Below are 26,930 nucleotides of genomic sequence, written 5' to 3'. Positions count from 1 at the left end.
CTCCGACTCAGGGTAGCTAGCAATGCTACATCGCTTCCCCTACTGTAAGCCCACCGGTTAGCACACCACCAGCAAGAAATGTTGAGGTGTCGTCGCAAGGCCAAAGCAGTCGGGAATCACAATGTTTTTCCAACGAAAGACTGCATCTAGGCCATCACCATCACCAACCCCCTCTCAGTCCACCGCTAGTTCCACTATATGCAGCTCTCAAGTCCAGCTCACCCTAGCAGAGACTCTGAGTAGGACAAGAAAGTACTCATACTCTCATCCGCGTACACTGACTTTGAACGCCTACATTGCCAAACTGATCTCATTATAGATGATGCCCTTCCGTTTGGTTGAAAGCGCAGCGTTCCGAGAGCTCAAGGCCTACGCTGTCCCACGCTATGACCTACCCAGTCGGCACTTCTTTTCTAGAAAAGCCATCCCTGCCCTCCACCTGCATGTGAAAGACCGCATTGTCCATGCACTCAAACAATCAGTGAGTGAAAAGGTGCACCTCACAACAGAGGCATGGGCCAGGGCCATTACGTGTCCATCACTGCGCACTGGGTGAATGTGGTGGATGCAGGGTCCTCAGGGGACAGCGGTGGTGGGACAGTGCTGCCTAGCCCACGGTATAGGCAACAGTTGGCTGTAGGCGTTCGACCCTCCGCCTCCTCCTCCTCCAGAAGCGAAAGCTCGTCACACGAGCACTCCATCTGCAGCTGCCAGTGTTGCACACGAGGTGTCCCACTGTCGAACAGCTAGTGGTAAGCGTCAGCAGGCTGTTTTAAAGATGATGTCTTTGGGCGACAACAGACACACCGTGGAGGTACTGGCCGACTACTTGCAGCGAGAAACTGAGTCATGGCTGGGCAGTCTACATCTTGAGCCAGGCAAGGTAGTCAGTGATAACGGATGTAATTTTGTGGCGGCCATAGCCCTGGCAAAACTCAGACACATAACTTGCTGGCTCACACCTTGAACCTGGTGGTGCAGTGCTTCATAAATAATTATCCGGAGTTACCAGCCCTGCTCCATAAGGTGCGAAGACTGTGCTCGCACATCCGTCGCTCGCCCGTAGACTCCAGTTGTATGCAGAGGCTGAAAACCAGAGGACCACAGTAGTTTAAATAGAATATGATCTTTATTAGTATGTACAAAAGATAAAACATAGCACATATATAGACAATGCATTAAGATAAGACACCAAAAAAACGGGAAATATGTGGCACCAAGCTAACCAAAGATAATAGCCAAAGTAGCTTACCCCAAATAACAATCCCCCATAACTACAAAGAGTTAAACAATGAAATCCCATTGTGAAGAAATCCCATGGCGCATAAATTGGGACCTGGCTAGCCATATAGCCTGTATTGTCCCTCTTAAAGTATAAGCAACCCCATGGAAATATCCACCAGTGAGCAAAAGGGAGGAATGGGGTAAAAGGCAAGGAGTAAGTACTCACATAAACAAGCATGGTCGCCACGTCCCAGGACACCCCGACGCACGTTTCGCTAACCCCCGTTAGCTTTCTTGAGGGGAAGTGTAATGGACGTGGGCACAGGACATATGCAGAGGCTGCAGCAATCACTCCACCTCCCCAAGCACCACCTAATCATAGACGTTGTAACAAGGTGGAACTCCACCATGCACATGGTTGAGAGGCTGTGCGAACAGAGGCAGGCAGTAATGCATTTGTGGGAGGATACACGGGCAGGCAGTTTGAGGGCAGACATCAAGTTGTCGGGTGTGCAGTGGTCAAAGCTGAAAGACCTCTGTAAAGTCCTTCAGTGTATGTCACTTATATGTCTGCTCATGCAAACTTTGACGCACATTAAGGATCAGGCGTCTGCAGCGGAGGAGGAGGAGGGGGGAAGTCATGATGATAGTCAGGCATTGTCTGCTCAGGGAACTGTCCTGGGCGAGGTGGAGGAAGAAGAGGAAGAGGAGGAGGAGGATGATGAGAGGGATGATTGTTTGGGGAGGAGACTGCTTCTCAGGGGGCAAGAGAAAATGTTGGCTTGCCAAGGTCAGGTACAGGGTTTGTGCGTGACTGGAGGGATGTGGATTTGGCAGAAACTGCTCCTCCACCCACCACTGGCAGTGCATCATTGACGCCTGGAACATTGGCCCACATGTGTGATTATCTCTTGCGGATCCTAAAAAGGGACCCCGCATTGCCAAAATTATGAAGGATGACGACTACTGGTTGGCCAGCATCCTCGATCCACGCTATAAAGGCAAATTACCGAACATCATGCCACAGGAGAACCTAGAGCTAATATTGGCGAACAAACAAGCAACTCTGGTAAACCCTTTGTTAAAGGCATTCCCAGCAAACAGCAGCGGTGCAGGTTCTACCACGAGCCGTACTGGGCAACATGGAAAAGGTGTTTGTGGTGCACACAGCCGAAGTGGCGTTGGAGACAAGGGTTTCATGACCATGTTGTGGACTGATTTCACGAGTACCGCTGACACGACTGGTAATACTGAATCGATTGCAACAGACAGGAGACAGCAGTTGTCAACTATGGTTCAAAATTACCTCTCCTCCCATATCGATGTCCTCCCTCACAGTTCATTCCCCTTTGACTACTGGGCCTGTAAACTGGACACCTGGCCTGAATTGGCACAATATGCCTTACAGGAGCTCGCTTGCCCTGCTGGTAGTGTGCTATCAGAAAGAATCTTCAGTGCTGCTGGATCAATCCTGTCAGAAAGAAGGACCCGGCTGTCGACCCAAAATGTAGGTGATCTCACCTTCATTAAAATGAACCATGCCTGGGTTTCAAAGGATTTTGTACCACCTTCCCCTGATGACACATAGGTTGCCAGCAAAATGGCTTGCTTTGTCCTCTTCTTCCTCCGACTTCTCCAATGCCTCCATTTGCAGCTGCTGAACGTCCACCTCAACATATGCCAGTTTTTCCACCTCCCTAACTGGGCTGTACCCCCCCACAACTTTAGCCAAATAACCCCCAGTTCTCACTGCGCTACTATTATTATAAAGTAAATTATGGTTGACAAGCTTAAGTAATAAGAATTGTTGTCGTTGCCATTGAAATGGGCACTGTAGGTGTGTTTACTGTCCTCCACTCACTGACGACTTTTATTCCCCATTGACTTGCCCTGGGGTCGGGTTTCGGTCGGAACTCCGACTTTTGCAGATAGTCGGCCGATTTCGTTCGACTCGACTTTTGGTAAAGTCGGGTGGTCCGAAACCCGACTCGACCCTCCCCTCCCGGAGGCAAAGTCGCTCATCTCTATTCACCGGTACTACCAGTTAATCCTGACAGCATGCGCACTGCACACTGTCAGAATTCAGAAGTCTGCATTCACATAGAGTGACTAAATACTTTTAACCTTAGACCTGACAACCCCTTTAACCATTTGTAGCAACTGAGTTCAAGAAATGAAAAGTTGATTATAGCTTTCACTCCTTTGTGCACACCCATTCCCTTTCTGTATTCTACAGTAATCCCAAGAAACCAGTAACCTCTTTAAGTGATCAAGTAGGCTCTCTCAGATGTCCTCCTGCCCATTAGTGATGTCCATTTCTCTACATGACTTACACGTGCACAGTGAAAATAAGGGACTTGCTCATCCGTTCTTCAGCGTATTTTTTGTCTATGTACTATAACAGCAGGAAACAACAAGGGCAATTATAAAAAATGACTCTGCAATATCAGATATGTCACTATAAATTTTTGTGACTGGGTTTATAAAAACTGCAACAAACCTCCCTGTGTGAATGGTTTAGAAATTCAGGATATGCTACTTACAATGTATCTTATGTAATGTATTTCATAAAATGTAATAAATATCCCCAGGCCCCTTAGGATCCAGATTCTGAAACATTTATGAGATACTGAATTCTGAGGTTAGAAATCGCTCTAAAGCTTCCAATCGCGCATTTACACATGACAGTACAGAAGTCGCAGAAAGTCACATTGCTGACGCACTGGAAAACAAACACAATAAGGCTGTGTGCACACTGTGTGTTTTTGCAGCGGTTTTTCCGGGCAGAAATGGGCCAAAAACGCAATGGAATCATTATGCAAACTAATTCAATGACAATCCTGAAGTGTTGTGGACACGATCAGTAATTTTCCTTGACCATTTGCAGTGCATTTTTCTCTGCAGCATATCAGTTCTTTGTGCGGATATTTAGCGTTTTTCACCCATTGACTTCAATTCAGTCAGTTAAATCCGCAAAAAAAAAGGCAGGTATAAAAATGTTTGCATACTTGCTGAGGATTTGACAAGTTTTTACAAACGATGTTTCCCACACTGGCATCTGTGTGACAGTGTGGGAAACACCGGTGCGGTGGTTCTGATTGGTGGTAATGTTACCGCCGGTAACCATTACCACCGACAGAGCGCTTGCAGGGTCAAGCTGTCAGATGTCAGCGTGACCATGCAGAGATACTGTGACCTGCAGGAAAAAGCTTACTGCAGGTCAGCAGGCATCAGCTGATGAGAGACTACTACTCCCATCAGGCTACGTCTGCTGTCACTGATAACAGTAGCAGGCGCTGCTGATGGGAGAAGTAGTCTCTCATCATACGGCGCCTGTGCTCAGATAAAAAAAAATAAAATAAAACATGTAAAGCAATTAAATAAATGTTCAAATAGAAAAAAAATTATACTCACCTAACACCAATTCCCCGATGCCCGTGTCTCCTATAAAAAAATATCAAAAATGATAAACAACCATATACTCCCCTGTTCACCATAGTCCATGTAATTCAGAGTGTCCCACGGTGATCTCACTTGTTGAACAGTAACATCGACGGGAAATGTAACTACTTTAACCGTCTGCTGGCTACACACTGTCAGGAGTGTCATCGCTCCCACAGTTCTTTGCACACATGCGGAATTACCGCATTCTATACACAGACTGTGTAATTTATCTTGCGGAGACTGAGCGTCTCCGCCAGATAAATAGACATGCTGCGGTCTGGAAAGACGCGCCGCATGTCTGGTTACACAGGGAAGCCGAGGGTGTCCCTGCACACATAGTGGAGATGGAATTTCAAAAAATCCCCTCCACTATGCTGTAACATCTGGATGCTGCAGATGTATGCAGCATCCAATCCGCAGCGTTTCCTGATGGTGGAAACATACCCTTACAGCACCACAGCTGTGTAAGAAAGTTCTCAAATAGCGGTGGTGGCACAAGTGAGATCACAGAGGTTCTGCAGCTGATGAACTCGTGTGACCTCTCTCACTGCAGCTCAGCGCTATACACTGTGGGAGCGATTACACGATCCTATCAGTGTGTAGCTGGCTCACCTTGAGAGCAGTCACATCATTCTCAGAAAATGGTGAAAGAAGCAACAAATTTTTCTTACAAATTTCCTTTTTTTTCCCCACTTAAATACGAAAAACTATGACTGTTTGGTATCTGCATACTCGTTCTGACCCGGAGAATTATATTAGCAGGTCAGTGTTACCATGTGGTGAACACAGTAAATTAAAAAAAATTGTGGAATTGTGGTGCAGATCAAAAAAGGACATATGATCCGCAAAAAGAAGGCACATGTGAACAGTTCCATAGATTATATTGGGTATGAGTTCTATCCATAAAAAACACAGAACACATATGTTCAGAAACTGATGTCTGAATGAGGCCCAAGTACCCTAATGTTATAATGTACAAACATCAGATGTAGGAGTTTTTTTATTAATAAAGTTTAAAAGTAAAATGGGGTTAAAAAAAATAACAAACGCAAAAATATTCTTCTATCTACCTGAACAAATTCAGCAGTGAAAGTGTAAATGTACAAAAAAAAGGGATGGTTTTTGGTATCTTCTTGATGTAAAACAGAAGAGGCAACAATTAAATATACACTGCTACCTAATTATATAACTCTTTACAAGTGAACACTACAAGTGTCATGTTAATGAATAAGAGTCTGTGCTAAATACTTTCTATAATTACTGGCACCACTTGGCATTTGAAGATACATTACTAATCTGTGACAGTCAGTACAAAATACTGCAATGCTGGAAAAAAAGAAGAAAATATAGAAACTCCAGTACTTGTTAAATGGAATCTATCACCACTTTTTGCTCCAGGACAATGTAGGGGAAGAGCCCATGATTTTCCGCAACCTGTCACTTACTGGGCTGCTTGTAGTTTTGATAAAATCACAGTTTATCTGTTCTGTGAATGCTGAGTTCTGTATAACCCCTCCGACATCACTGATTGACATCTATCTGTGTACCTTGTGTATAGGCAATAATCTGTCAATCAGTGGTGGGGGCGGAGTTATACAGAGCTCATAAATATACAGAACTACATGGCAGCAGGTTTACTTGTCCTCTAATGATAATCTCCTGCTGATAAAGTGGTAAGCAGCCCAAAAAGTGACACATCGCTGGAATCAGGGTTTCTGTTTCTACGTTATGCTGTTGCCAGATTAGGTGGCAAAAGCCTGCTGACAGATTCGCTAAAAAAGAGTGTTCCTCAAGCCACAGATACTACGATAACTGCATGATGTTGATACTCACTGGAGAGAGATTTGTGGCAGAAACATTGGGGACTCTCCGTTTCAGGTAAATGGGTGTGCAGAAATCTATGCATGTGTACCAAAACAAATCTTATATAAATATATGTAAATCATTTCCAGAAAAGGACATTTCTACAATACATTAAAGTTATTGATGGTGCAATTATGATTAAACACTTCCTAAACCTCAAACTGCCTCACATAAAACACATAACTTCAAACCATAATAGAATACTGTCATCCCCCCAGGGGATCAGCACCACCTCTTGAGGTTTGCAAGATAAATTATTGCCCCTGAGTTATGAGTTATATCATTTAATTGAACATTAATTTGAGATAATTAAGCTAGTAAAACAATCTGGGCAAATTGCATATGTTGGTTGTTTGGCATGTATGATCCTTCGGGGAGTGAGGAGATTGCTGCGTTCATATACGGTTGATGGGGGCATAAGTACCATAGAGGAAGAAGAGAGGGTTCAATCCTGGGTGGCACCTGTGAACTTGTGAAGGACTCCTCTTTTCCAGGGGAAATGTATTGTTGGCCGACAAGGGATGGGGGAATTGTCCCAAGAGTCATGAAAAGGATGTGGAAGAGGAAAAAAGCATCAGGCATGACTATTTTGATGTTCGCTGATATGTGCTATTTTTTTATACCGTACCGACTTATTAGGGGTTAAAGAGAATCTGTCAACAGGTTTTTGATATGTAATTGAAGCGCCCGCCAGAGCCGTGGGGATACCCGGTACCAGACTGGTTCTTAAAGGGATGTGTCACGGCAGCAGTGGACCCGGTCCGTGGCCCTGGCATCCAATGAAAAATGATAATTAAGGGGAAATAAAGTTTATAAGAGAAGATTCATAACACCACCTTTGGTACTTGGCTAAGGATGGCCGACGCTGCTTAAAGGGACCACTGGGGCTGATGTTGATGCAGCAGAGGTGATACAGCTTTCCACAGGTAGAGATTAGTCCCAGGGCAATTATATTGTTAAAGATGGTGATGATGGATATAGTGCAGGGTGGATGGCACAGTAAATAACCCGGAGGACACAGCAGGGTGCAGTTTCCACTCTTTTACTCACGGTTTAAAGTGCAGGCTGGGGCACTAGTTACAAATAACAATGGAGGTCCGGGAAGCCAGGAAGCAACTTAGGATCCACTAAGCCAGATGGGTTTTGAGGCCTCCTTACTGCGCTGTCCTCTGAGGTCCTTGCTGCCTAAAGCTATGCTCAGTCGTCTGTTCCCTATTGTTCTGAAGTACTTGTCTGTATGGCAGGCAGCTTGAGCCTATTGCAGGTGTCGCTCCTTTATGGCAGCTCCGGGCTCTGGTCTGCTGCTGTGCCTTCAGGTGTTTGCTGGGCCAGGAGACCTGCAATCCCCTGCCCTCCGGATTTAGCTGCTGGGACTATTGTACTCGTCAGCCACGGACTCCGGTGTCCGGCTTCTAGCGCTGTACTCTGGAGTGAGCTTGGTCACAGCTCCACTCCCCAGGTTCTCTTTCACTGCTCCTCTCTCTTCTCTTCACCCAGACTCTCTCTCTCTCACTTCCAGACACTGACTGACTGATCACTCCTCCAGGCCAAAGCTAATAGAGAATGTCCCCTGAAACCAGGTTTAGAGCTCCCCATTCTTGTCTGGAGTCAGGAAAAGTGTTGGATGTACCCTCCTTGCTTCCAGGCACGTCATCACCCCCCTGTGAGGGAGGCAATGCCACTGTGGCAACCGGACTCCTGGGGTGCCACATTATCTGAGAGCAGCATGATTTAGAGACAGGGAACCCGATTTCGGCAATGTATCACAGTAGTTTACTGAGTGTAACAGCTGTGATACAATCATAGTTTTCTCTACTGCAGATCAAGCAGAGCTTGGAATGCTGAGCTCTGTATAACCCCACCTACACCACTGATTGGCAGCTTTCTATCAATATACAATCAGTGGTGATGGCATGGTTGGACTAAGAGACACAAGATGCCTAGTCCTCTAGTGATAATCTCCTGCTGATAACACACTGATTTTATTGAAGCAGTAAACACATCCCAGTGATGCATCATTGTAATCAGGGTCTCTGCCCCTACATTATGCTGCTCTCATATTACACAGCAAAAATCTGGTGACAGATTCCCTTTAAAGGGGCTATATTACTTTTATATTATGCGTATCATGATGCTGCCTGATTGGGGATCTAGTAGAATCTGCCTGAATTGTTAATCCAAGGTTACAAAATGAAATATGTTCACAATGAGACTTTTTGGTGAGTTTTTGGAGTGGATACTGAGCAGATATTCCAAGTCTGCATCATACCTAACACACCAATGGGCATCATAGGGTAAGTGATGATTTTGTGAATGTTCCTTCTGCCGCAGACTGCACAAAATGGCATTGTGGCACATGTGGTGCCTGGAAAACACATTATACCTGGATGCTATGGGTTGAATATATGCTTGACTGATGTGTCTATATGCACTGCCTAGAAAGAAAGGCTTTTAGACACTGTCAGTAACCTTATGATAGCCATAAACTCCCGTTCCTGCCAACGTTCAGCCACCCACGTATGAAATATCGCGTTCAAAGGTGTATTAGTATGACAATAGCCATGGCAACTGGTACATTGCATTAATCAAGATCTTTCTGTTTCTCTAACCTAAACATCTGTGTAATTGACTACGGAAAGATAAAGAACACACTTTGCTAAATTACTGTTGTTTTATCTGCGGTCCCTTATCACCCAATTAATAAGACATATTTCACATCAATTGCACTCCTTTATTATCGCCCTACTCCTGTATAGTATATGGGTATACGGCATGTTATAGTCCTATTACAGGGATATTATGTTTACAGTAGTTGCCCATACAATAAATAAATATATAAAAATATAATCTACCCTTGTAAAGACATGCTGGATAATTTTTGTTTTCAAATATGTCTTTTTTTTGGGAAAGAGGCAGAAGTGCGTAGATTCCTCATTACATAGGTCGCTATTCCCATCATAAAATGTTATAGCATGATATTCTGGAGGAAGTCTGATCTCTTGGACCCCCATCAATCCGAACAGTAAGGGGCTTTTGGCATTTATCTCGAACAGCAATGCTTCCGGCTATCCACTGTGATGGGAATTGCAGCACAGCCCCTTTCATTTAATGGATTGATGGGGACTCAAGAGTCATACCCCGACTAATCAGTATATCCTAGTGATATACCATCACTTACTATTGTGGGGAAACCTTTTTCATTGGGAGAATAGTTGTTTACTTGTGACTAGTGATGAGCGAATGTGCTCAGGTAAGGTGTTATCTGAGCATGCTCGGGTGCTAACTGAGTGTCTTCGGCGTGCTCGAAAATTATGTTCGAGTCCCTATGGCTGTTCGACAGCCGCAACACATGTAGGGATTGCCTAACAACTAAACAATCCCTACATGTGTTACGACTGTCGAACAGCCGCGAGACAAGCAGAAGCGGGGACTTGGGACATGTTTTTCGAGCATGCCGAAGACACTCTGTTTGTACTCGAGCATCCTTAGATAACACCTTACCCAAGCACATTCGCTCATCACTACTTGTGACCTCATGTGAAATGTAACAGTTGCAACAAATCAGGCGCGTGAGAATATACCTATAGATGTTCAGACGTTGCTTTAACCCTTTTAAATGTAATATGTGAGTGACTTTATTACATATACAGAGCACTGATCCGACGCATACAAGATTGCTTTGCTTCCATCTGGAAACAGATGGTGTTGCTAGGAGAAGCTGCTAGAAAACTGGTATTTGTGGCGTATACCTAATCTGTGCACTGTTGAGACTAGTAATAAAGGGAAACGCTATATTCTGCCTTTTTGCACCTGAATAATAAATCTTTCATAGATTCTTCTAAAAATAAAACTTGAAAAGTGAAGCTGAAAATAGCCCTTGTATCTGGTAACAGTGATAAAACATGGAGTAGTAACGTTACCTTCTGCAGATGGAGGACGAATGTATTCTCCGGAGATTCCGGGTCAGTTCCATCGTTTTGCTCTAGATGTATCAGGCTCTGACATTCCCAGTGACGAGATAATTTATAATCTGTGTATAAGGATAAGGGCATGTCATCAAGCTGAATTTACAGACTTGCATTATCTCACTGTGCTGAAGCATCTTTATATACAATGGGTACGGAAAGTATTCAGACCCCTTTACATTTTTTACTCTTTGTTTTATTGCAGCCATTTGGTAAATTCAAAAAAGTTCTTTTTTTCTCATCCATGTACACTCTGCACCCCATCTTGACTGAAAAAAAACAGCAATGTAGAAATTTCTGCAAATTTATTAAAAAAAAGCAAAACTGAAATATCACATGGTCATAAGTATTCAGACCCTTTGCTCAGTATTGAGTAGAAGCACCCTTTTGAGCTAGTACAGCCATAAGTCTTCTTGGGAATGATGCAACAAGTTTTTCACACCTAGATTTGGGGATCCTCTGCCATTCTTCCTTGCAGATCCTCTCCAATTCCGTCAGGTTGGATGGTGAACGTTGGTGGACAGCCATTTTCAGGTCTCTCCAGAGATGCTCAATTGGGTTTAGGTCAGGGCTCTCACTGGGCTAGTCAAGAATGATCACAGAGTTGTTCTGAAGCCACTCCTTTGTTAGGGCAGTGGGGATACTCGGTACCGGGCCGCTTCTTAATGGGATGTGTCACGGCAGCTGTGACCCGGTCTATGGCCCTGGGCATCCAATAAAAGGGGATATTTACAAGGGATAAAGTTTATAATAAAGTGTTTGTGACTCCACTTGTGGTTTCTGGTCAGAGGTTACCAGCGCTGCAGGGCAGATCTTCTGGGACTGATGGTAATACAGCTGAGTTGGTATAGCTCTCCACAGGCAGAGCTTTGTCCCAGGGCAGTTGTGATAGACAAGTTGTTGTATTTGATGATGATAGATGTAGCAGAGTTGGGCAGGTGATACAGGAATAATTAGAGGACACAACAGAGTCTGGGGCTCAGGTTACAGATTGTTCTGGAGTCGGTCAGCCTGTAAGCAATTTGGGAATCTCTTTATTCGGGTGGGTTGTGAGGCCTCCTTTCTAGCGCTATTCTCTGAGATACTTGCTGCTGTAAACTCTATCCAAGTCCCTCTGTCTGGTGCTTAGGTAGAACTCTACTCGCATGACAGGCAACTGTAGCCTCCAATCTGGCGTCTCCGGCTCACACGTGATGCTGTGTCATCGAGTATCAGCAGGGTACAGAGGATCTGTGGTCTTCTGTCCTCCAGATTCTGCTTCTGGGTTTTAGTACTCACACAGCCTCGGGCTCCGAGGCCCGGTCTCTAGCGCTCAAGCCTGGGGGTGAGCTCAGCTATAGCTCCTGTACCCCAGCTTCTCTCCACACCTTCTGTCTCAACCCTGTTCAGGCACTAACTCTTTCACTAACTTCCTCCTCCTGACCAGAGAGAGCAGCTCCCCTGAAGTCAGGTTTAGAGCTCCCTCTGCTGGCCTGGAGCGGGAACTGTGTTGTATGCTGGAACTACCTGGTAAGGAGATTCCTTCTTTGCTTCCAGGCATGACATCACTCCCTCCAGGAGGGAGGCAAGGCCACTGTGGCAACCGAACTCCTGGGGTGCCACATTTGTCTTGTTGGAAGGTGAACCTTCGGCCAAGTCTGAGGTTCAGCGCACTATGGAAGAGGTGTTCATCCAGGATATCTCTGTACTTGTCCGAATTCATGTTTCCTCCAATTGCAACCAGTTGTCCTGTCCCTGCAGATCCAGAGCACTGTGGAAGAGGTTTGCATCCAGGATATCTCTGTACTTGGTTGCATTCATATTTCCTTCAATTGCTACCAGTTGTCCTGTGTCTGCAGCTAAAAAACACCCCCATAGCATGATGCTGCCACCACCATGTTTCACTGTTGGGATTGTATTGGACAGGTGCCTGGTTTTCTCCACACATACCGCTTAGAATTATCACCACAAAGTTCTATCTTCGTCTCATCAGACCAGAGAATCTTATTTCTCATAGTCTGGGAGTCCTTCATGTGTTTTTTAGCAAACGCTATGCAGGCTTTCATAGGTCTTGCACTGAGAAGAGGTTTCCATCAGGCCACTCTGGCATAAAAAACCCAACTGGTGGAGGGCTGCAGTGATAGTTGAATTTGTGGAACTTTCTCCTATCTCCCTACTGCATCTGTGAAGCTCAGCCACAGTGATCTTGGAGTTCTTTTTTACCTCTGTCACGGAGGCTCTTCTCCCACGATTGCTCAGTTTGGCTGGGCGGCCTGGTCTAGGAAGACTTCTGGGGGTCCCAAACTTCTTCCATTTAAGGATTATGGATGCCACTTTGCTCTTAGGAACCTTGAGTACTGCAGAAATTCTTTTGTAACCTTGGTCAGATGTGTGCTTTGCCACAATTCTGTCTCTGAGCTCCTTGGCCTTTTCCTTTGACCTCATGATTCTCATTTGATCTGACATGCAGTGTGAGCTGTGAGGTCTTATATAGACAGGTGTGTGCCTTTACAAATCAAGTCCTATTTGACCATGTGACATTTCAGTTTCTTTTTTAAAATACATTTGTAAAAAATTTCTACATTTCTGTTTTTTTTCAGTCTAGATGGGGTGCAGAGTGTGCATTAATGAGAAAAAATGAACTTTTTTGAATTTATCAAATGGCTGCAATGAAACAAAGAGTAAAAAATGTAAAGGGGTCTGAATACTTTCCGTACTCGCTGTATATGGCACTTATTCAGAAAACAGTAGGTCTAATGGCTATTAACACTGAGAAGATGCAGAAATAATCCTTACTTCTGCCAATAATCGTTTTAATTTTTAAAAGTTGCTCTATGTTTCAGGCTGCAAGCTTCACTTGTACTTGTTGCAGAACCAAGATATGTGGTTCTTGGCTGTTTAGCATGATGTCTCCATGACCAGTACATTTGTATGTACCGCAAATGTCCCTGAAACTAGAAGATTCCCACCATGGGCCAGTGCTGTATTTTAAATAACAGTACAATATTGGAAAGCGTCTTGTGGCACATGGAAACACATTCGTATTAAAGCATTGTGCCATCTTCTTTTTGATTTTGATATTCACTTGCGTGTGAATTCTCCTTCTTCACCTCCTAGTGTTTGCCTTTTGCGCTCTCTTCCTAACCTGATAAAGGATCCAATGTGCATTTGAAATGCATTGCTATATATCATAGATTAATGTTTTAGGAAAAAATATTTTTTGAATAAATACTGGAATTTTATGAAGCTGGATTTTTCTATTGTTGCTTTTTGTACAAGTGGTCCTTTGGATTCTGTACTTCTGACACCTATAGCCTGGGTGAGCTGTTTTTTCTCTTTTCTGGTTTCCTCTTACCTAGACAGATACAGCCTATGTGATTTACCCCTCACCCCAGCACACTACTTTTCAAAAGTCTTATACAACACAAACTGTACGACTTTCCCTCCCTGAAGACTTGATTCCTTCCCCTCTCTCCACTATCTTATCCATGGTGCAACCATCTTTTATTAACTGATGTTTTTTCTAAAAGTCTGAGAAAGGAAGGAGGGTGGGCAGAGAACCTACATAGCCAGGATCAAAGTGCTATAAACAACAGGAAAACCAACTGTGTGAAGGAGGTGCAAAGAGTTTACAGCAGCAAATTCTAGTAAATTTTAGATTAGGATGATTTATAGATGTGCTTAAAGCTCATCTATTAATTTAATATGCTCTCCTATGGGAGTATATAACAGCTGCAGGTCTGTATTCCTACCAGGGGTAGACTTGCTTGGGGGGCAGTGGAACATATGCCTGTTAGGCTGGTTCACTAGCAGCTGTTTAGGGCTGCCCGAGTGCCTACCGTTTTAGTGGCTGTCGGTACTGTGTCTTTAAATGAGTGGGTGTGCCATCCTGGCCCTGTCGCAAAATTGCAAACATGGCCAAACAGTACGCTATGTGCGGCAACGTATTTTGAATGACATTGCAGCGCGTTTGGATCTGCCTCCGATTGTCAGAGAGAATCTACAAGCGTGTGGGCCCGACAGGAGACAAGGTGCAGAGGTGGCTGGTTTTAGGACCATTATACTCAGCATAGACAGGTTATTGGGCCATCATACTCTGCATAGGGGCTATGGGGTATCATATTGTTGACAGGAGGCTTGGGAGCCATCATAATGTTTCTAGGAAGCTATGAGGCAATCATACTGTGTATAGGTGATTTGGGGCGATCATACTGTGTATATGGGGGCTATGGTCCATTTTACTGTACATACAGGGGCAATAGGGGCATATAGAAAGGGAGTAGGGCTATACTTCTGCATATACACTTTGTATAAGGGGCTTTGAGGCTATCATACTGCATCATACTTTGTGAGGGGTGCTGTGGGGGCATAACACTTTGGTGGGGTCATAATGTGCTTGTGGGGGTTACTGTGGGGGCAATTTACTATGAGTGTATCATACTGTATGTGGAGGCCATTTTGAAGTGCTTCATGCCATATTATGATTATGACAGGGATTTCGTTTTGGGGAAAAACACTGAACAGCTTCAGTATGGCACAATTTTGTGCCACAATATGCATCTCTCTCCTTGTCTATAAAAGGTAGGAGTTATGCCTTTTTTGGCAGGGAATATGCACTGTGACACCGTCAAATATATACAGCAAAAATTAAGAGACCACTGCAAAATTTTCAGTTTCTCTGACTTTTCTCTTTATAGGTATATTTTTGAGTAAAATGTAAATTGCTCTTTTAATCTATAAACTACTGACATGTCATCGAATTTCCAAGCTCTAAATTTTGTATTTATTTTCAGAAAATGAGAAATGGTCAAAATAACAAAAAAATGCAGTGCTTGCAGACCTCAAATAATGCTAAGAAGACAAGTTCATAATAATTTAGAAACAACAATACTAATAATGCTTTACCTCAGGAAGAGTTCAGAAATCAATATTTTGTGGAATAACCATGACTTTTAATAACAGCTTTCATGCGTCTTGGCATGCTTTCCACCAGTCTTTCGCACTGCTTTTGGGTGACCTTATGCCACTCCTGGTACAAAAATGTAAGCAGTTCTTTGTTTGATGGCATTTGACTATACATTGTCCTCTTGAGTACATTCCAGAGGTTTTCAATGGGGTTCAGGTCTGGAGATTGGGCTGTGTATGATAAAATGAAAACCTGGCATTCAACTTAGTGCTTAGTGGAACAATATATTGTAGTACCAGAAAACGTTTCGGTCAGTTTAGACCTTCATCAGTTATGTGCTGAATATTAATTGTAGTTAATGGAGGGCGTCTTGTAAATGTCCCTATAAAGCCAATAGTTCATGTACTGCTAAGAGGCAGATGAATCTTAACACATGGCAAGGAGAGCGCGAGCCTGGTCCTCCTGGACGCGGATTTCCACCATTTGACAAGCGACGTCTTGTAAAGGAGTCTTCTGCTCACTGAGCAGACGCTCAATGGGATAGATGAGGGGGGGGATGCTAGGTTGGAGCTGCAGGACAATGAAGCAGCTAGCTGGGTGACAGTTAGAAGGCGGGGTAGAGGGAAGAGCACCAGGGAGGCTAGTCCTGATCTGGCACACCCCAATAAGTTTTCTAAGTTGGCAGATGAGTGGAGTGTTAGTGCAGGAGTAGCACTGCTGCAGCAAGGCATGTCCTCTGAAAGCCGGATGAGTGTCTGCTCCAGTAAGGGGGGAAATAGGAGAGCAGGGCAGGCCAGACAGGTTCTGGTAGTGGGAGACTCAATTATTAGGGGAACAGATAGGGCAATCTGTCACAAAGACAGGGATCGTCGAACGGTGTGCTGCCTACCTGGCGCTCGAGTCCGACACATCGCTGATCGGGTTGACAGATTACTGGGAGGGGCTGGTGAGGATCCAGCGGTCATGGTGCACATTGGCACAAATGACAAAGTTAGAGGTAGGTGGAAGGTCCTTAAAGATGATTTCAGGGAATTAGGCTGTAAGCTTAAAGCAAGGACCTCCAAGGTGGTATTTTCGGAAATACTTCCTGTACCACGTGCCACGCCAGAGAGGCAATGGGAGATTAGGGAGGTTAATAAGTGGCTCAGGAATTGGTGTAGGAAGGAGGGGTTTGGGTTCCTGCAGAACTGGGACGACTTCTCAGTTGGCTACAGGCTCTACGCTAGGGATGGGTTGCACCTCAATGGGGAGGGTGCAGCTGTGCTGGGGGAGAAAATGGCTAGAAGGTTGGAGGAGTGTTTAAACTAGGGACGGGGGGGAGGGTATTCCTTTTATAGGAGGGGAAGACAGTGCAGCTAGAGACCTGGGCACAAATAATGAAACTGGGGGTGGGGGTGGCATGGGGGGTTTGGTTAGAACAGTTACTAATTTAAGAAAGAATAGAGGTACAGAGAGATACATAAAGTGCATGTATACTAATGCCAGAACCCTCGCCAACAAGATGGAGGAATTGGAGTTAATGTTGTTGGAGCATAATTATGACTTGGTGGGGATATCTGAGACATGGCTGGACGAGAGCCATGACTGGGCTGTTAATGTACAGGGCTATAGTCTGTTCAGAAATGACCGTACTAATAAACGAGGGGGAGGCGTGTGTTTATATGTAAAATCATCCTTAAAACCCATCCTTCATGATAATATATATGAATTTAATGAAAATGTAGAGTCCCTGTGGGTAGAGATAAGGGGAGGGGGGAAAAATAATAAATTACTGATAGGGGTTTGTTATAAGTCTCCAAAAATAATGGAAGCAACAGAGAATATCCTTATAAAGCAAATAGATGAAGCTGCGACTCAAGGAGAAGTCATTATTATGGGGGACTTCAACTACCCTGAAATACATTGGGGAACCAAAACCTGCAGTTCCAGCAAAGGTAATAGGTTTTTGACAACTATGAGAGACAATTACCTTTCACAACTGGTTCAGGACCCAACAAGAGGGGGGGCACTGCTAGACCTAATATTATCCAACAGGCCAGACCGCATATCAAATGTAAGGGTTGGGGGTCACTTGGGTAATAGTGATCACAAATTAATAAGTTTTCATGTATCCTTTAATAAAATGTGTAGTAGAGGGGTTACAAGGACACTAAACTTCAGGAAAGCAAATTTCCAACGGATGAGAGATGATCTTGGTGCAATTAACTGGGACGATATCCTGAGACATAAAAATACACAAAGAAAATGGGAGACGTTTATTAGCATCCTGAATAGGACCTGTGCACAATATATACCGTATGGGAATAAACATGCTAGAAATAGGAGGAAACCACTATGGCTAAATAGAGCTGTAAGGGGTGCAATAAGAGATAAAAATAAAGCATTTAAAGAATTAAAGCAAGTAGGTAGTGATGAGGCATTAACTAAATACAGAAGATTAAATAAATTCTGTAAAAAGCAAATCAAAACAGCAAAGATTGAGACAGAGAGACTCATTGCCAGAGAAAGTAAAAATAATCCCAAAATATTCTTTAACTACATAAATAGTAAGAAGCTAAAAAATGATAATGTTGGCCCCCTTAAAAATAGTCTGGGTGAAATGGTGGAGGAGGATGAGGAAAAAGCCAATATGCTAAATGACTTTTTTTCGACAGTGTTTACACAAGAAAATCCCATGACGGATAACATGATCAGGGATAAAAATTCTCCATTAAATGTCACCTGCTTAACCCAGCAGGAAGTACGGCGGCGTCTAAAAATCACTAAAATTGACAAATCCCCGGGCCCGGATGGGATACACCCCCGAGTACTGCAGGAATTAAGCACAGTCATAGATAGACCATTATTTTTAATCTTTAAAGATTCCATAATAACAGGGTCTGTACCACAGGACTGGTGTATAGCAAATGTGGTGCCAATATTCAAAAAGGGGACAAAAACTGAACTTGGAAATTATAGGCCAGTGAGTTTAACCTCAACTGTGGGTAAAATCCTGGAGGGTTTTCTAAGAGATACTATACTGGAGTATCTGGAGAAGAATAAACTTATGACCCAGTATCAACATGGGTTTACAAGGGACCGTTCCTGTCAGACTAATCTGATAAGCTTTTATGAAGAGGTAAGTTCCGGACTGGACCAAGGGAATGCAGTGGACGTGGTGTACATGGACTTTTCAAAAGCTTTTGATACGGTGCCACACAAAAGGTTGATACATAAAATGAGAACAATGGGGATAGGGGAAAATATGTGTAGGTGGGTTAAGAGCTGGCTCAGGGATATGAAACAAAGGGTGGTTATTAATGGAGCACACTCGGACTGGGTCACAGTTAGCAGTGGGGTACCACAGGGGTCAGTTTTGGGCCCGCTTCTTTTTAACATATTTATTAATGACCTTGTAAGGGGCATAGAGAGTAGAATTTCAATATTTGCAGATGACACTAAACTCTGCAGGGTAATCAATACAGAGGAGGACAATTTTATATTACAGGAGGATTTATGTAAACTAGAAGCTTGGGCTGATAAATGGCAAATGAGCTTTAATGGGGATAAATGTAAGGTCATGCACTTGGGTAGAACGAACCAGATGTATAATTATGTGCTTCATTGTAAAACACTGGGCAAAACAGTCACTAAAAAAGACCTGGGTGTATGGGTGGACGACAAACTCACATTTAGTGGCCAGTGTCAGGCAGCTGCTGCAAAGGCAAATAAAATAATGGGATGCATTAAAAGAGGCATAGATGCTCATGAGGAGAACATAATTTTACCTCTATATAAGTCACTAGTGCGACCACACTTAGAATACTGTGTACAGTTCTGGTCTCCGGTGTATAAGAAAGACATAGCTGAACTGGAGCGGGTGCAGAGAAGAGCGACCAAGGTTATTAGGGAACTGGGGTGTCTGCAATACCAAGACAGGTTATTACACTTGGGGTTATTTAGTTTGGAGAATCGAAGGCTTAGGGGTGATCTTATTACAATGTATAAATATATGCGGGGACAATACCAAGACCTTTCTAATGATCTTTTTACTCTTAGACCTGTGACGGGGACAAGGGGGCATCCTCTACGTCTGGAGGAAAGAAGGTTTAAGCATAATCACAGACGCGGATTCTTTACTGTACGAGCAGTGAGACTATGGAACTCTCTGCCATATGATGTTGTAATGAGTGATTCCCTACTAAAATTTAAGAGGGGACTGGATGCCTTTCTTGAAAAGTATAATATTACAGGGTATATACACTAGTTTCCTTAGTGTTGCGTTGATCCAGGGAGCTAGTCTGATTGCCGTATGTGGAGTCGGGAAGGAATTTTTTTCCCCAATGTGAAGCTTACTGTTTGCCACATGGGTTTTTTTTTGCCTTCCTCTGGATCAACATGTTAGGGCAAGTTAGGATAGGATATGGGTTGAACTAGATGGACTTAAAGTCTCCCTTCAACCTTAATTACTATGTTACTATGTTACTATGTTACGTGAAGCAGAATTATCATTATGGGAGAGGGATAGACATAAATATTGGAACAGTTTATAGATAAGGAGTCTGGATGTTTTATTGTCCTCTGATTGTGGTCTGGTTCTGTGTTGTGATGCCCCCACAAGGTCTTAGGAGCAAATTCCTTAATTGATGTAAAAAGACATAAATCCTTGCCACACATTCATTTCAGCATTGATAGTGTCAAAGGTCGTCATGAATTTGCACTCACAGACTCTTCTCTGTCTGAGATGTGAAGTTTCCTTTCAATACATTACAATACAAAGCTAAAGAAGAAAATTATCAGGTGCCTCTAGTAGTCACCTACAACCCAAATCTGGAAGTGCTAAGGGGAGCTGCACGGAAATATATGAATATATAAATATAAATAAAGATCCCCAATTCACATCTGGACTACAAGATCCCAGGTACTTTTAGCTGCATCAAATCTAATGTGGTATACTTAATTATTTGTACTAAATGTCCAACTGGGGGTCTCTATGTGGGGGAGACAGGGCAAAAGCTTTCTAAGCTTTCTAAGCGCATACTCAGCTTGAGATCTCGACAACGAGATCTCGTCCTGAGATCCTGTCTCCCGAGATCTCGGGAGGAGATCTTGTCGAGATCTCAATCTGCTGCGATGCGGTGGCCTCTGGGAAAAAGGCTGCCGGGGGCGGCGCATGCTCAGATTGAGATCATGGCAACGAGATCTCGTCTCAAGATCTCGGGAGACAAGATCTCTGCACCAGGATTGCCGAGATCTCAATCTGAGCATGTGCTGCTCCTGGCAGCCATTTTCCCGGTGACCACCGCATCGCAGGAATGCATGCGCTGGGGTCCTTCGGGCTTTCACAAAATGCCGGTGAGCCCCCCGCACCACAGAACACTGCCGAACCTGCCGCACCGCCTAATCTGCAGCACCAGCCTGGGATGGGATTTCCCAGAGGCTGCCACATTACAGCAATGGATGTGCGGGGGCTCCGGGCTTTCAGAAAATGTCAGCGGAGCCCCCACACCACCAGCACCGCCGAAAATGCTGCACCAGTCTGGGATGGGAGTCATATCACCAGACCACCGAACACTCCCTGTGACCACGCTCCACCAGTGCTGCCGATCCCCCCGAAGCTAAATTCGGACTGTAAGACGGACCCCCATTTGACACATTAATTTTTTTCCCTACTTTCCTTCTGAAAATTTGGAGCGCGTCTTATGGTTCGGTGCATCTTATAGTCCAAAAAATACGGTAATTGTGCTGCTACTAACAGCTCAATAATGTATCTAGGATTGTACAAGCGTGTGCGATCCCAATATAAATACAACACCAGCCATCGTTCTTTTTAATGCTCTGTTGCCTGTGCTGTTTTAATGCAGCTGTCAGAGGTAAGCATGCTAAAGATGGGCCACGACAACTCCTGGACCAGTGCTTTGTGATTGCCTCCAGTCTAAAATTTTCCAGCCAGCCCGTAGTAGCCAAAAAATGTAAAAGAGAGAATACCGAGGACTCATGTACACTGTGTTCCAAATTATTATTTATTATTTATTATTATTAATTATTATTATTATTATTTATTATTATTATTATTTATTTATTATTTATTATTATTATTTGTTGGGAATCTCTCTCAGGCAAAACTAACAGGTCAAGGAAATTCTTATCCTCTCTTGCTGACAACTTTATCTTCCAAAAGGTAAGGGAGAAAACAAGGGGAACTGCTACCTTGGATCTAATCCTTATAAACAGGGAGGAAATGGTTGAGGAGGTAAAAGTGGCTGGGACCCTAGGAGGTAGCGACCATGCTATTTTAGAATTTTGGATAACTAGAGGCGGAAGACCTGTGAAAACTCAGACGTCAAGGTTAGATTTCAGAAAGGCAGATTTTAAGGGATTCAGAAAGAGAATTGGAGGGATCCAATGGCTGGATATCCTTAAAGACAAAAATGTCCAGGAAGGATGGGAAATCTTGAAAAATGAAATTCTCAAAGCACAGTTGTTAACAATTCCGAAAAGAGGGAAGAATAGGAAGCATTTATGGAAACCAGGATGGATGAACACAGAACTTAAGCACATGCTAAAAAGGAAGAAAAAAATGTTTATAAAATGGAAAGAGGGAGGCATATCTAAAGAAGAATATAATGCTGTCTGCAGAACCTGCAGGGCACAAATCAGATTATCTAAAGCTGAAAATGAATTGAGGCTTGCAAGAGATGTCAAAAGCAATAATAAAGGATTTTGGGGATATGTCAAAAGTAAAAGAAAAGTCAAAGATGCTATAGGATTTTTACAGGATGAAAATGATGAAATGGTAAGACAGGATGTTGAGAAGGCTGAACTTTTAAATTCCTATTTTGCATCTGTTTTCTCTCAGAAAGGAAATGTAACATCAACTGTTATTCACTGTCCTATTAAGGGAATAGAAGAATCCAGGATATCTATAAACAGAAAGATAGTGAGGAAACACTTAGCTAACCTAAATGAATTCAAGTCTCCAGGTCCAGATGAATTACACCCCAGAGTACTGAAGGAGATAGCAGAAGAAATTTTTGAACTCCTCTCCATAATCTTTGAAAATTCTTGGAGAACAGGAGAAGTCCCAGAAGACTGGAGAAGAGCAAATGTTGTTCCTATCTTCAAAAAGGGGAAGAAGGTGGACCCAGGCAACTATAGGCCGGTGAGTCTGACTTCTATACCAGGAAAGATCTTTGAACAAATTATTAAACAACATGTATGTCAATACCTGGATAAGAATGAAGTGATTAAACAGAGTCAGCATGGGTTTGTAACTAATAAGTCATGTCAGACTAACTTAATTTCCTTCTATGACGGTATCACTGATTGGGGGGATCAAGGAAATGCTGTAGATATAGTATATCTTGACTTCAGCAAAGCATTTGACAAAGTCTCTCATACAATCCTTATTGAAAAAATGACTAAGTATGGAATGGACAAGGCAACTGTTAGGTGGATTCATAACTGCCTTAGTGATCGGACCCAAAGAGTGGTCGTAAATGGCTGCACATCCAGTTGGAAGAATGTCTCAAGTGGGGTACCACAGGGCTCTGTCCTGGGCCCTGTATTGTTCAACATCTTTATCAACGATTTAGATGAAGGAATTGAGGGTAAACTGATTAAATTTGCTGATGACACAAAGCTAGGAGGGATAGCTAATACTAGAGAAGAGAGAGAGAGGATTCAAAAAGATTTAAATAAACTGGAGAAGTGGGCAGCAACTAACAGAATGGTTTTTAACAGGGAGAAATGCAAAGTACTACATCTGGGCAATAAAAATGAAAAAGCATATATAGAATGGGAGGAATAGGGCTAAGTGACAACACATGTGAAAAAGACTTGGGTATACTAATAGATCACAGACTGAATATGAGTCAACAGTGTGATGCAGCAGCAAAAAAGGCAAATGCAATTCTAGGATGTATTAACAGAAGCATACAGTCTAGATCACGTGAAGTCATTATTTCCCTCTACTCCTCTTTGGTCAGACCTCATCTGGAATATTGTGTCCAGTTTTGGGCACCACATTTTAAAAAAGACATCAACAAACTGGAGCAAGTTCAGAAAAGAGCGACCAGAATGGTGACCGGTCTGCAAACCCTGTCTTATGAGGAAAGGTTGCAGGATTTGGGAATGTTTAGTTTGCAAAAGAGAAGACTGAGAGGAGACTTAATAGCTGTCTACAAATATCTAAAGGGCTGTCACATTGTAGAAGGATCAACTTTATTCTCATTTGCACAAGGAAAGACTAGAAGCAATGGGATGAAACTGAATGGGTGGAGACACAGATTAGATATTAGAAAAAGCTTTTTGACAGTTAGAGTGATCAATGAGTGGAACAGGCTGCCACGAGAAGTGGTGAGTTCTCCTTCAATGGAAGTCTTCAAACAGAGGCTGGACAGACATCTGACTGGGATGATTTAGCGAATCCTGCTTTGAGCAGGAGGTTGGACCAGATGGCCCAGGAGGTCCCTTCCAACTCTACAATTCTATGATTCTATGATTATGCAAATTGGATTTAAGTGTCATAAAGATGTAATTTTTTGTTTATCAAATAAACTCATAGATGGTATTGTGTATCAGGGCTCTTTGGATCACTGAAATCAATCTCAAGTGCCTGTGATAATTAGTTTACCAGGTGAGCTCAATTAAAGGAAAGCTACTTAAGAATGATGTTCCACATTATTAAGCAGGGCACAGGTTTCAAAGAATTTAGGAAATAAAAAGGATCTCTCTGCTGCTGAAAAGCATCAAATAGTGCAATGCCTTGGTCAAGAGATGAAAACATAAGATATTTCCCAAAAACTTTAACGTGATCATTGTACTGTTAAGAGATTTGTGGTTGATTCTGAGCACAGACATGTTTGTGCTGATAAAGGTAGAATGAGGAAGGTTTCTGCCAAGCAAGTTCATTGAATTAAGAGAGTGGCTGCTAAAAAGCCATTACAAACCAGCAAACAGATATTTAAAGCTGCTGGTGCCTCTGGAGTCCCTCGAACGTCAAGGTGTAGGATCCTTCAAAGCCTTGCTGTGGTGTATAAATCTACTATTCGGCCACCTCTAAACAGTGTTCACAAGCAGAAATGGTTGCAGTGGGCTCAGACATACATGAAGACTAATTTTCAAACAGTCTTGTTTACTGATGAGTGTTGAGCAACCCTGGATGGTCCAGATGGATGGAGTAGTGGATGGTTGGTGGATGGCCACTATGTCCCAACAAGGCTGCGACGTCAGCAAGGAGGTGGAGGAGTCATGTTTTGGGCCGGAATCATGGGGAAACAGCTGGTAGGGCCCTTTAAGGTTCCTGAAGGTGTGAAAATTACCTCTGCAAAGTATATAGAGTTTCTGACTGACAGCTGTCTTCCATGGCATAAAAAGCAGAAACATGCCTTCAGGAGCAAAATCATCTTCATGCATGACAATGCACCATCTCATGCTGCAAAGAATACCTCTGAGTCATTGACTGCTATGGGCATAAAAGGAGATAAGCTCATGGCGTGGCCACCATCTTCCCCTGACATCAACCCTATAGAGAACCTTTGGAGTATCATCAAGCAAAAGATCTATGAGGGTGGGAGGCAGTTCACATCAAAACAGCAACTATGGGAGGCTATTCTGACTTCATGCAAAGAAATACAAGCAGAAACTCTCCAAAAACTCACAATTTCAATGGATGCAAGAATTGTGAAGGTGATATCAAAGAAGGGTTCCTATGTTAACATGTAACTTGGCCTGTTAAGCTATTTAACTCCAAAATATCCTTTTTGTTCAGTGAATGTGACCTCCTAATGCTGCAAATTCCACAAATGAGCATTTTCAGTTCTTTAAAACATATCAAATGTTTAGAAATTCTACTGTGCCTAATAATTTGGAACAGTGCAATTTGAGTTTTTATTCATTTTGGAGATTATACTGTTATTATTGGGAGGTTTCTTCAACAAAATTTGATGTATACTCTAACCGGTGATGACTTTTATTAGACTGACTGTCATTTGTACTGACTATTTAGGAAAATCAGAGAAAAATATAATTTGCATAATAATTTGGAACACAGTGTAGTTCTGTATATCCATGAGGAGAACACATCCTGCCTCTCCATGTCCTCAGTTTGCACATTGGCAGGTAGCTCTGCATGCACAAGTATGCAGCAGCCTGTCAATCACTGTGATGGGGGGCGGGATATGGAAGAAAATGCCATTTTCATGATTCATATCTATGAGTCCACTGTATTCTTTCAGTGATCCAAGCAGTAGAGATGAGCAAATCTTTTGAAATTCGACTAGGATAGCTTTATAAAATTACATCTTACAGATTCCCCTTAGTTTTGCATTTAACAACAAATGTGAACAATTTAAATTATTCAGCACAAAAGGTGTCCACCGCCATTAACCTTTCTATATCCATGCTCAGTAGCTGCGCACACCTGACTTCACCCAGTCCAAACTCACGAGAAGCGCAGAGGCGCAGGAGGAGAAGACAATTTAGATTGCAATGTATGAGATCTTGCAGAGAGTTGTTCTTCTTGATAGCTCCTTACCCAAACGTGCTGGAGCTGGTATGTACTAGGCACAAACTACACCAGTAATAAGACATTAAGAGTAAATTGATTTTTAGCTGAAAATGTTCCTTAATAAAGAGGAACCTAAGAAGAATATTTTGTAAAAAGGTTTGTAAAATTAAAACACTGAACATAAATTTCTTGTATTACTGTGTTTAATGATTCTTTTTATATCTTTCTACCAATTAAGGGGGTTACAGCCCTGAGACCTGACATGGCTCGATTTTGTAAGCAGCTAATTTTATGAAGCCATTGGGAGAAATAAACTAGTAATTACAATGTACATGATTCTGTGAAATGAAAATAAAAGGCACTAATTAGGGCTCAATTAACAAAATTTCCATGCTTACGTAAGTAAAGTCTTCTTTTTTCCATTTTAGTTTTTTGCAGAAGGAAGAAATGGCATCAGGAGATGTTTTTTAACCCCTTTACCCCCAAGTGTAGTTTGCATGTTAAAGACTGGGCCAATTTTTACAATTCTGACCACTATTCCTTTATGAGGTAATAACTCTGGAATACTTCCATGGATCACGGTTAAAAGTTGACCAGCGATTTCTCATTTTTACAACACTGTTTCTTTTAAGGACCACACACATTTTACATTTCACATTTTAAGTCACTTTGAGGGGTCTATGTGATAAAAAATACCCAAAAGTCACACTATTCTAAAAACTGCACCCCTCAAGGTGCTCAAAATCACATTCAAGAAGTTTATTATGCCTTCTGATGCTACCCAGGAATTTTTTCAATGTTTAAAAAAAAAAATTACTTCAGGTCCAATTTTTTTTATTTTACCAAAGGTAACAGAAGAAATTGGACTGCAAAAGTTATTGTGTAATTTGTCCTGAGTACGCCGATACCTGATATGTGGGGGGAGACCACTGTTTTGGCGCATGGCAGAGCTCAGAAGGGAAGGAGCGCCGTTTGACTTTTTCAACTCAAAATTGTCTGGAATTGAGATCGGACGCCATGTCGCGTTTGGAAATCCCCTGATGTGCCTATACAATGGAAA

The 26,930-nt window shown here is 42.8% G+C and overlaps 1 protein-coding gene across 2 annotated transcripts in view; it reads right to left on the bottom strand.

Annotated features, from left to right (window-relative positions):
* Positions 1 to 26,930, bottom strand: part of RASSF5 (Ras association domain family member 5) — a 151,688-nt gene that overhangs the window by 106,530 nt on the left and 18,228 nt on the right. The window contains exon 2 of one of the 2 annotated variants that reach the window (XM_073587256.1): positions 10,452 to 10,561. The exons of the other annotated variant lie outside the window; for it this stretch is intronic. Coding sequence (XP_073443357.1) covers positions 10,452 to 10,561 — 110 coding nt within the window. The remainder of the gene's footprint in view (positions 1 to 10,451; positions 10,562 to 26,930) is intronic. 2 annotated transcript variants of the gene reach the window in all.

Source organism: Dendrobates tinctorius, unplaced genomic scaffold, assembly GCF_039654945.1.
Source record: "Dendrobates tinctorius isolate UK_male_01 unplaced genomic scaffold, ASM3965494v1 ptg000098l, whole genome shotgun sequence".
Lineage (NCBI taxonomy): Eukaryota > Metazoa > Chordata > Amphibia > Anura > Dendrobatidae > Dendrobates > Dendrobates tinctorius.
This window is presented reverse-complemented; position numbering and strand designations above follow the sequence as displayed.